Source organism: Natator depressus, chromosome 12 (genome assembly GCF_965152275.1).
Source record: "Natator depressus isolate rNatDep1 chromosome 12, rNatDep2.hap1, whole genome shotgun sequence".
Taxonomy (NCBI): Eukaryota; Metazoa; Chordata; order Testudines; family Cheloniidae; genus Natator; species Natator depressus.
This window is the reverse complement of record NC_134245.1, coordinates 42,503,408-42,514,655: the sequence shown is the minus strand read 5'-3', so window position 1 is coordinate 42,514,655 and position 11,248 is coordinate 42,503,408. Positions and strand designations below refer to the sequence as shown.

Here is an 11,248-nt window from a genome sequence, read left to right as displayed (position 1 = left end):
ACACAAAAGGGTTTTTTCTTTTAAATCTACCATACTGCTTCAGTTCATTTCCAATGCAACAATCTACTCAACACCAAAAATGGTCATATCTATCATAAATACAGAAAGTCAGTTGTTTTAAAACTTATTTTTAAGCTCCAAGTCCTCAACACTCTTTGTGTTTTTTTTCTGAAAAGTGGGAGTGCTTAACTTTTCCCCTTGAAATTGGCTTCATCAGAAAAGCTACCCTTAAAATCCCCAGAAAGCGAAAGCAGTTCACATTGTTTTTCTCTTGAATACTTTCTGCCCATTTTAAATTAAAAAACAACCTCCCCCCCAGCCCAAAACAACCCTCCCCAAACCCAACAAAACAAAATTCTTTTCTGGAACAAAAAACAAAACAAAACACCCAAAACAAACAAAAAAAAATTATATATATATATATATATATATACATACACACACACACACACACATATATATATATATATATATAAAAACAATGATTCTGAAAACAGAACAAAGTGTGAGCGATTGACCTGAGAATAAAAAGACATTACATTTCTTTTTTCTTTTAGCAAGCCATTGGTATCTGAATGCTAAGATAGCAAGAAATTTAAACTGTAGCCCGGTGGGCTGCTTTCCCATACAGTGCATGCCGGCCTTTGCTGTGCTATCAATGTGGGGGCATTATTGGAAAAGGGCAATATACAAGGGATTTAAGCTCCAAAGACATTAAGGAGGCAGTTTGGACTTTTGTCTCCCAGACCAACAGGACCTTCAAAAGGACAAATGTAAGAGAGGTTTTTTTGTTTTGTTTTTTTATTAAAAGAAAAAAAATGTAAAACCCACCGGCATTGTTATATGGGAAAACAACCCATGCTTTTTCTTTTTTCTTTTTCTTTTTTTGGTTAGAAGCTTTGGAATTGCAGTTAGTCTATTTTTGAAATTGGTTTGTTATTAATTTTATTTAAATTCATTTTTGTATTGTTCATCTTCAAAGCTTACAATCTGAAGGTGTCCATTCCTACACTAGTTAGACCACTGTCCTTCGGGCAGCTGGGGTCTTTAGGCCCCTCCCCCGGGCTAGCCGGTCCATCTGACTTTTGGCTAAGATCCGTGTCAGACTCCTCCGAATAGTCGTCTGTTGGCATCGAGGGCTGAACCCCTGAGGTGCTGCATGAACTTGAGGTAACCGTTGGAGATGAGGAGAGAGGAGGGAAAGAAGGAGGCGGCGGCTTCCCAAGTGGAGCCCGGGAGAGCGCTTGAGGCCAAGACTTTCTGGAGGCATGGGGGGAAGCTGAAGAGGAGGAGGAGGACAGAGGGGCTAGGGGGCTGTCGTTTGAGTGAGCGGCAGATTGCGAGGTAGATGCGGTGCTAGGATCGGGGAGGCAGGCAGAGTGAGGTAATCGACTGGGGTGCTCTTTGGCGTTTCTTGCTGCTCTGGTGATTGTTCGGTGTTTGTGAGGGGCTGACTCGAGATGCTGACTCAGGGCTTCGTCCCCGCACACGGTGCTCTCGCACGCCACGCACTGGTACGAGCTGCTGCCCTGGCCCCCGCCCGTGGGCACGTGGAGCACCATCTCCTGCAGGCTCGCCGCAGGCTGGCCGAAGCAGCAGAGGGACGTCAGGTGGTGGCTGGCCGCCTCCCGGTCGCTGAAGCCCGCCTGGCACTTGCGGCAGACCAGCTTGTACTGCACCTTTGGAACGATGAAGGGGTCACACAGGGAGTCCGCGCTGTTGCTTTCTGCTTCGGGCTCTTCTTGGGGTTTGGGCAGGAGGGGGGACACCTCACGGGGGGCGTTTTTCTGCTCTTCTTGTTTGGGGGATTCTTTGGCAGGGTCTTTGTCGGGGGCGGCAGCCCCCGGGGGGGCTGGGGTTTGGCTTCCTTTGGGCTGCGGCTGCACTTTCGGCGGCTGCTGCGGCTGCGCTTGCCTCTGCTGCTGCTGCAGCGCCTCCTGCAGGCTCTGCTGGTACTGCTGGTACTGCTGCAGCAAGGAGCCGGGGGACAGGCCGAGCAGAGCCTGCGACAGAGCGGGGCTGTAAGGGAACAGGCCCTCCATGCCGTACATGGGCTGCAGGTACCCGCTCTGCAGGGCCCCAGGAATCTGAGGGGCGTAATAGGGTGAAAAGCCTGGGACAAAGTAGGGAAGGAACTGGCTTGTAAGCAAGGCTGTGGGGTCTGAATTCAAGGCAGCCTGCAGTGCCTGAAGCTGGGCAGGCTCCACCGCATACTCCATGGTGGGCAGGGGGGCAGAAAGGGTCGCTGCAGGGGCCTCTCCTTTCTCCTTCTTGGGCCCCGGCAGGGAATCCCCTTTCCCTTTAGGCGCCTTCTCCTTCTCTTTCATCTTCTCACTTTCCTTATCCTTGCGCGGCTGCTGCTGCGAGGCCAGGGCCACGGGTGCTTGTGCTGGAGTTGGGGAGCTCAGCGCGGCGGGGGGCTGTTTATTTGGTAATCCAGACGTGGGAAGGCCAGGTGAAGGGACGCTTGTGCTGGGCAGACCCATCAGGCTGGGTTTTGGAGAAGTTAAAGCTAAAGGGGGGAAGCAACAATAAAATCACTCAGCACCGTGCAGGTCTAAGAGCCCTACCGGGGGCTATGGCTGAGCAGGGAGGTCAGTCCACGGGCCAGGCTGGATCCCGGCAGCGTCACCGCAAGCAGGACAGGCCTGACGCCGGCTGCGCAGCCATGGGCCTGGCTGCAGGGGAGCAGCTCTGTAAGTGACACTTTTAACCTACAACGTGCTTTAGAAACGCGAGGTCAGGGTGCTAGCCTGGGACTCCAGAGACCTGTCTTCAATTCCCTGCTCAGCCAGACTCCCTTTGGGACCTTGGGCAAGGTCACTTGGCCTCTCTGTGCCTCAGTTCCCCCTCTGCACAATGCGGACAATAGCATTGCACTGCCTCCTAGAGGGGGTGTTCACACATACAGTAAAGACTGTCAGGAGTCCAAACTGTACAGGCTAGATAAACACCGAAGAGTAATGAGTTCACCTGTCTGCTTTCCCTACCTAGTTTTGGCAACAGGGCTGTTTGACTCACCGTATTTAGCTGCCTAATACCTGGCACCAGAGATCAGCTTCCCATACCACTCCCACAGCAATGGGCCCGACTGTCCTGACCTGTTCTGGCTACAGGCAGAGCCCTGTCAGCCACGGAGGGAGAGGGGCAGAACGCCACGGCTGGACAGCAGCAGTGATGCGGGGGGGTTGGGTGCGAAGGTGCTGCAATTATTTTTCTGCTAATGAAAATAAGTTTTAGCCTAAAAATATTTCAAAATGACAAACAGCAGGAAAGAAGAGAATGGAGGAGGGGCAGACAGGGAAGGAAAGGAGTGGTGCAGAGCGAGAGAGGGGAGGGGAAAAGCAAAAGAACCGGCTAGAACAGGTACAAACGAGGAGCCCTCCTTTTCTTGTTTTCTTTGCCAGTTCACCGACTCCCACTGTTCTCCTTGAGGAAAGCAGATCTTCCCCTAATGCCAGTGTCCAACCACTGGAAGACCTCTCCCTGCCCCCACGCTCTTTTCTTAGTTTGTCAAAATCCCTCTCAATGGTTGCAGAATGCAGACAAGTGTCTGCTTTCCTAGGAAATGTTACATGGATATGAAGTACAGAATCCCCTTGATACTAGAGATGCTTGGAATGTCCCTTATTTGGCCAGGACAGATGAATGTCTGCCACAATCCATTATTTAGGAACTGCTGGAGAGTGTCCAAGGGGTCGGAGAGAGAGCAGCCAGAGGAATATTGGCGAGGCCAGAGAAACCAGCAGAAAGGAATAAGCACTTGCATTGTAACTAACTTGTTTCATGTATAAAGTGATATGATGTTTGTTGCGTCCAGCCACAGGACTGGAAAAGCAAGTGAAAAAGCCGGTGATGGGGGAAGAACAGCTGGGAAACCATCGTAGATAACAAGAGGGGCAGGTAAAGAGACAACAATCCACAACTCTTTCACTAGCCAACATCTTCCTTAGGCACTCAGACCATCCAATCCCAGATCAGCTAGCTAAGCGAGGAATATTGTGCACTGCAAATTGTAAGGGCTGGGAAAACTCTAAACTTCAGAGAGGCAAAAGCAGCAAATGTGTACCCCTGTTCTCCTCTCCCGTCCTGAGAAGGAACCAGTGTTCAGTGGCAAACTGGGAGAGTCTGTTTCTAAAAGCCACGCTTTACCACATGTTGAATGCCAGGCTGCAGCCAGTCACCACAATGACCTTTCCCTTCCCTGTCAGCTCTTTTTAGAGTGTAAGGCAGATATCTTCAAAGGCACCTGGCATTTCGATGGCCAATTACCAGTAAACAGCTTGCAAAATCTCAGCCTAACCTCTTTGGGGCGGGACTATGCCCTCTTGTGTGTCCGTACATCGCCTAGTGCACCGTGGGCTCCACTGCAAACAAACACTAGGGGGTCTGTCTGCACAGCAAAGAAAATCCTGCGGCTGGCCCATGCCAGCTCACTTAAGCCTCTGGGGCGTGGGCTATGGGGCTCTTCCATTGCTGTGTAGATGTTCCAGGCTTGGCTGGAGCCCAGGCTCGGTGACCTTCCCACCTCGCAGGGTCCTGGAGTCCCAGGCTTGGGTGGGAGCCTGAACATCTACAGCCCCGCAGCTCAAGCCCCACGAGACAGTCAGCTGGGCCGGGCCAGCCAGGATGTCTAGCTGCTGAGTCTGCGAATATTAGACATCTGCTAATAGTAGGATTGGAGCCACAACTCAGATCCTTGGCCCTCTCGTTGCTGGCCTTTCTGAGATACAACAATCAGTCACACAGCCTCATCTGACTAGGCACAGGCCTCCATTTAGAAATGCTAGTTTGTAAGAATAGAAGTAATTAACCCCACAGAAGGGATTTTTAAATATAAATAGCTATGTGTGTGCTGCTATGGACTAAGCACAAGTGACTCCTTTATGGTAGTGTTGCCAACCCTCCACGATTGTCCTTGAGTCTCCAGGAATTAAAGATTAATCTTCCATTAAAGATTATGTCATGTGATGACACCTCCAGGAATAAGTCGAACCAAAACTGGCAACCCTACTTCTGGTGATGGTACTACATATGTTCCCAGTGTCACAACAGCCAGAAGAGCTTGTGATTAGTCAGACATCACCAACGGAATACAAGAACTGTAAGGTAACTCTTTCAGGAGGGATATAACTGGAGCATTCTCATGAATGGACCTGCTCTGGTCAGTACTGGAGACTCTTATCCTCTGCCTCTGTCCCAACCAAAAGCTGTGCCCAGTCACATCAAAGCATGAAGTCATTTTCCATTTCCTGTTTTGGTGCCGGCCAACCAGATCATCCCACATCACCCGATCTGAAAGTTATCCCCTCTAATACCAGAGCTAACTAACTTCCTTCCAATTCATGTCCCATATCAATTATGAAATACCAGTCTTCCAAACACAAGGAGGGCTCCCCACTGAGAGACAGTTGCATAAACTGATCTCTGACTAATGAGGGTTAGGAGATCCTCCTCTAAGAGCATGTTCTCCTGTCACTGCCAATCGCAGGGTTTCTTGCACCTTCCTTTGAAGCAGGTGATATTGGCCACTGTTGGAGACAGGGTACTGGACAAGAAGGACCTCTGGTTTGACCCAGACTGGCAATTCCTACATTCTTACACTTGGTTTCCTGCAGTAAATACTATAGCTGGATAAATATTAATTTGAAATCTAAATAAATTTGCTTGTGTCACAGCTCTCTTTTGCAACATTCGGTCAGCTTTCGCAAGGGTAATTTTTACCAGCATGGATACCTGCCGGAAGTAAATTTAAGATTTACTGCCTGTGAACGTTTATCTGATTATAAAGGTTACCCTCCTGCATTGAGGGAAGAGAAACAATACCACGTGCCTTTTGTGATGTATCACAACCAAATAACACAGCTTTAACAGCAAGCCACAGAGCACATGACATTAACAACAAGCCACAGAGCACACAGCATTTGCCAGAGATTTTCACCCGATGGTTTTTGAGAAAAAAAAAACAGCATCTGTTTGTGGACAAACTGCAAACAAATGAAAGGCAAAACTGCACAGAATAAATTATTCCCTACACATGATTCACTTATCTCTGCTGCATACTCTTATCAAAGTCTTTCTCAAACTGGAGTTATTCCTGCAGAAGGGACCCCAGCTCCCTTCCCAGGTGCGCGGTACTTATGGGTGGTTCCTGAGGTGTGGAATAGCAGAGTCTGCTACCATCACTTCCCCAGGCCGACACAAAGTTGTGGTACCTTGGCATTCTAGGCCTGTTTTTTTTCCCTGACTGGAAAAGAAACCAAGGAAAGTCCCAGCTTGGGGAAGCAGAAAGAAGAAAAGCCTGAGGGAGCTGCACCACGGAACTTGTCTACACTAGTCTTCCCCCCTGAAATTTCCCATGGGTGCAGCTCCACTGGTGGTAGGAAAAGTGTAGACGTGCTGGCTTTTTAACCCTTGTTACTAAAATTGGTGGGAAATGTTAGGGGAAAAAGGCCGAGTGCAAAGAAGGCCTCAAAGGAAACCAGTAACCCCACATTCCCTTTCTCTTAGAAGCTTCCCTTGATTGGGCAGGCTGGTGAGTCAAAAAACAACATATGAAGTGGGGTAACTAGAAACAGGTAATTTACTAGGCGGCAGAGGAAGCTGTTTCAATTTCTTCCAAATAACTGAAAATTCACAGTAGCAATTTGACTCTTTCTGAATGTCTGTCGTAATGCACACGAGACTCATCGTTGATGTCTCTGACAGGGACTTCTTCTACAGCTGCACAAGCCGCAGTTGTTCCTTCGTCCAAAGGGCTCAAGAGTAGAAGGGAAAGTACCTGTGCCAAGCAAAGTCATTTTGAATATCAGAAAGGATCAACCTTCTTAAACTCTCTCCAGACTAGGGAGAGCGAGGCATGGCTATCGCAAAGAACCGAACAGACTGAGTTTCTAAATTCTTCTGTCCTTATTGGGTAAAAATTCATGGATCCATAAACCTCTAATGCTGCCTCTGCCTTTCCAGGGTGGGAGGCTTTGGGCATACAGCCTTGATGTAGTTCCAAAGTTTATGTGGTATTTAGATATTCCCTTAAGGCAAGAACCTAGTATTGTGTGTGGAAGTAAATGCACCCTAATATATCCTCACAAAGGAGATGGATTAATAGTGGAACATGAAGCTGGCTAGTTTTCCCAGCAGAAGGGATAGCCAGTGACAATATAGTCTCCAGGGCTGTGAATCTTTACTCTACGGTTGTTAATAGCTCGGACAAAGGGAGTTCTGCTGAAAGGGCTTATAGCATCAGTCCTGTCCCCTGCCGTTGGCACACAAGCACCTGAAAAGGAAAAGTCTCCTGATGCCTTTAAGGGGAAATAAAACAAACGCTTTCATTTTCTCATAGGCAGGGCCCATGTTTTCAGGGATCCCACAGCTGTGAGATTTGCTGCAGCATCCAGCCCTTCCCGCAGATGTGTGCTGCAGAATCTAACCCTTCGTTTAGGGAAATTCCAGCCTTACAGTTACAAACTGTTCAAAGGTGAACTGAGTGCAAACTGATGCAGAATCAGGAAATACTGCAGACAGCCAGAAATAGGCCTGACTTTAAGCTGTGCCTCTTAGGAGAGACAGCTCAGGAGGTGAAAGGTCACCTTTGTACCTCCCAAAGCCTGAGCTGGGTCAGGGCAAGAGGGGCAGCATAAGGCCATTCCTGGCAGGAGAGAGCCAGCTGCTTCTAGCTCCTTTACACCACAGCAGCAGCGTAAGGGCCAGAATACAGTCAAGAACTGAGGCAAGTAGCTCTCAGTGAGGTGCAAAATGCCCCATTTATCTTTGTGTGCTGTGGATTCTGAAAACTAATTACAATAATTTAAATGTTAGTATTGTTAACCATCTGGGGCACGCCTACACTGCAGTAACACACTCACAGATGGCCTGGGTCAGCTGACTTGGGCTTGCGGGACTGGAGCTATGGGGCTGTAAGACTGCGGGTAGCTGTTTAGACTGGGGCTGGAGCCTGAGTTCTGGGAGCTGCAAGATGGAAGGGTGCTGGAGCCTGGGCTCCAGCCCAAGCCCGAACCTCTACACCGCATCTTACAGGCCCACAGCCTGAGCCCCACCAGCCCACGCAGGCATTGAACTGCCGTGTAGGTACATCCTAACTCCTGACTTTAGCAGGCACATCCAGTCACATCCTTACCCACTGCTGGATGCAGAGATCGATACTGGGGCTGGTTCAGCTGGGCGGACTGCTGCTGTCAAGAGTGGCTGGAGTGGGAAGCGACGGATTCAAGAACTGCAAATATTTTCAGGTCAATTTTGCTCTTGCCCACAGCAAGGAAGGAAAGAGGAACTGCATCCCCTCTCAGTGCCAGTCCCAAACCACCCCAACTCCAAAGGTTGAAAGGCCTTCCACCTGTCTAAAGAAGGGATTATTTAGCAGTGGGGACTCTGGGTTCTCCAGACCTACCAAAGGAGGTGCTTGCCTGCAATGGAACTGTTTGAGTAGCAGCTGGCAGTCTGTAGGTGTGTGCAATTCCCTTGACGCTGCAATCCATATACCAAAGGTGTAAACGCCCCACCCCCATTCCACTATACCTCCACATGACTCACTCACAGTTGACCTCCAAAGAGAAGGAGAAGAGAGAGGGTCAGTGTGGCTCTCTGGAGGCAATTCACTCAGAGAACCAGTTACCCTGGGTAAGTGATCCTTTTCTTGCCTTCACAAAGGTGTACTGCCAGAGAGTAGTAGTGGGCTGCTTGAGGATGTGGGCTAAGGAGCCCTGGAGAGTTCAACAGTGATTGAAGCAATGCCCTTCTGAAGCCAGCATCTGCTCTGGATGCTGTCTTGAGACAACAATGATTTGTGAAGGTGTGAATTGAGCTTCATGCAGCAGCCCTATGTATTTCAGATGAGGGCATAATATGGATAGATACCACTGAAGCTGCTGTTCTCTAGTTCAGTGAGCCCTGAGATGTTCAAACACAGGAGCAGCAGCTAATTCATAGCATTCCTGGATGTATAGTCTTATATGCTTAGACAGCCTTTGAGTTGAGACGGCTAGACCTTTGGAGTTTTCTCTAAAGACCACCAATAATCTGTTTGACTTCTAAACAGGGTAGTCCTTTCTAAGTAGCAGCTGATTGCTTTAAATGGCCAGAGTATGTAGCCTCATCTCCCCAGGATACTGATAGGGCTTTGGGAGAAATAAAGATAGTGATATAGCCCAAAGTGAAAATCTGATACAGTACTGGTTAGAAATTTGAGCTGAGGCTTAAGACAGACCAATGCAGTATAAGGTGGGTTGGCCAACAAGGTCTGCCGTTCTGAGAACACTGAGACCTTCAGCAAGAAGTGATAGAGGAAGAAAGATCCCATGAACGAAGAGCCCCTCTCTGAGTATGGAGAAGATGAAATTCATGGTACAAGAACCAGTAAAACCCCTGAATGGGACAGCATATGCTTGTAAGAGCCTGTAAAATGGTTCCATCAGGGGACTGGTAAATACCGTGGTCCCTTTCACAGGGACACGATAAGCACAAACAGTGATGGAGCAGACCTTCGCCATGGCTGAGAATTGCTTTGCCCCTGTTAGCAAAGCCATGGTCTCTAGCGTAACTTCTAGTGAGGGTTTTCTGGACTCCAGCAGCGCTGCCCTAATCTCTTCAGCTGAAGACATCCTGCCCTAGAAATTCAGAAGTCATGCTGTCAGGTGAACACCCTGCTGTTTGGATGGGATAAAGGATCTTGACTTGAGGGAGGCGGAGTGGATGATCTTTGGAGAGAGCCAGAACAAGCGGTGCTATATGCAGTCTGGCACGACTAAGGTCACACTCGCTTTGTCCTGTCAAACCTTCCTGCCTCTTGTGCACTGGGGATCCCTGTCAGCTCTCAAGCAGAATTTTAGACATGGTTATTCTGACTGGCAGCAAACTAGTTCATGATGAGCTCATCCTGCAAATATCAGAAGAGCCAGTGAGATCCAGAAAAACTACTCATGCTGATTTGCAGCCTTCAGAGTTGGGGTTGTTGGCTAAAATAGTGTTTACGGGTCCTTCATTGTGAATGCATCATTCTCATGGTTTGCTTCCTGACACAAACTCCCTGTCTGTTCAGGTAATAGATCACAACCATAGTATCTGAGAGAATCTGCATAGAATTTTCTTTGATCCTTGGGAAATGGGACCTGAGAGCCAATCTGATGACTTAAATCTTTAGCAAATTTGTACGGGCCTGGACTCTTCAGGTCTCCGTGACTATGAAGACTCAAAGCTCCTAGTGTACCCGTCAACTCAGATTGTAATTATTATCTAACGAATGAGAGCAGAGAAAGGTATCCAGGTTAAGACATTCTCTGGTAGCACCCATCACAGAAGACAGCCTATGCCCTGCTGAGACGAAACAAAGAAGGAGCAAGTCTCCTCCAGGACATGAATTACCCTCCGTAAAACTGGGAGCTTGTAAGCCAGTATTCCAGGTATCAATGTACCTGCGAGATCAGACACCAGACGTACCTGTAAAACCAAGCATTTGAGGAATGCCCTCAGGACTGCTGCCAGCCTGAAAGGGTATGCCCTGCACTGGTAGTGTTTTCTGCCCATCATAAACCTGAAGCACGTCCTGTGCCTTTACCTTCTTGAGATGTGGAAGTAGCACCTTGAAGGTTGAGGGTGCAGAGCAGGGTTTATGCTTCCTAAAGAAGCTATGTATTATTTTATTTTCCTTAAATATTGGTTTAATTCATGGAGGTCCAGGATAGGCTATAGACCAGCATTTCTTTTCAGTATAATAAACTTTTCCTGCACTGTGCTGTAGCACCACACTTGTATGGTTCCCGTCATCATGAGGATCAAGACCTCTTCTCACAATAGTTTCTTCTGAGAAAGTACCCTGAAAAGGGAAGGTGGTTATATTTTGGCATGGCTTTGAACCTAAGGGAGAACACCCCATTCAATGACCTCTAGGGTCCAAGAGTTAAAGAAATGGCTTTCTGTGTTTGGGATAAACAGTTCCCAAAGAGAGGAGTAGAATAGGAAGGTGTGCAAGGGTCTAAATCTCTTAGAACTGGTGTGGAGTCCTCCAGCACACCTTTATGCTTGCTTAGCTACAGCAGGACCTGCCATTGGGTCCCCAGAAGTAGATGCCATTCATTAGCTGAGGCTGAAACGACAACTAAGGATGTTTGCAGAATAATTCAAATATTTCCCTGGGGAACTACAGAATATAGCACATAGGTATATACAATCTAACTTCCTAGAAACTGAGTCAACAGAGGCAGGGTGTTTCAGACTTCTTTGGCTGGTTTCAACA

General features: G+C 48.2%; 1 protein-coding gene across 3 annotated transcripts in view; it reads right to left on the bottom strand.

The window, feature by feature from the left end:
- Positions 1-511: 511 nt before the first annotated feature.
- The window catches only part of ZFHX3 (zinc finger homeobox 3), a 277,375-nt gene continuing 266,638 nt past the window's right edge, over positions 512-11,248 (bottom strand). For all 3 annotated transcript variants that reach the window (XM_074968994.1, XM_074968995.1, XM_074968996.1), the window contains one exon: positions 512-2,512. In XM_074968994.1, the coding sequence (XP_074825095.1) occupies positions 984-2,512 (1,529 nt within the window). In that variant the 3' untranslated portion in view covers positions 512-983. The remainder of the gene's footprint in view (positions 2,513-11,248) is intronic.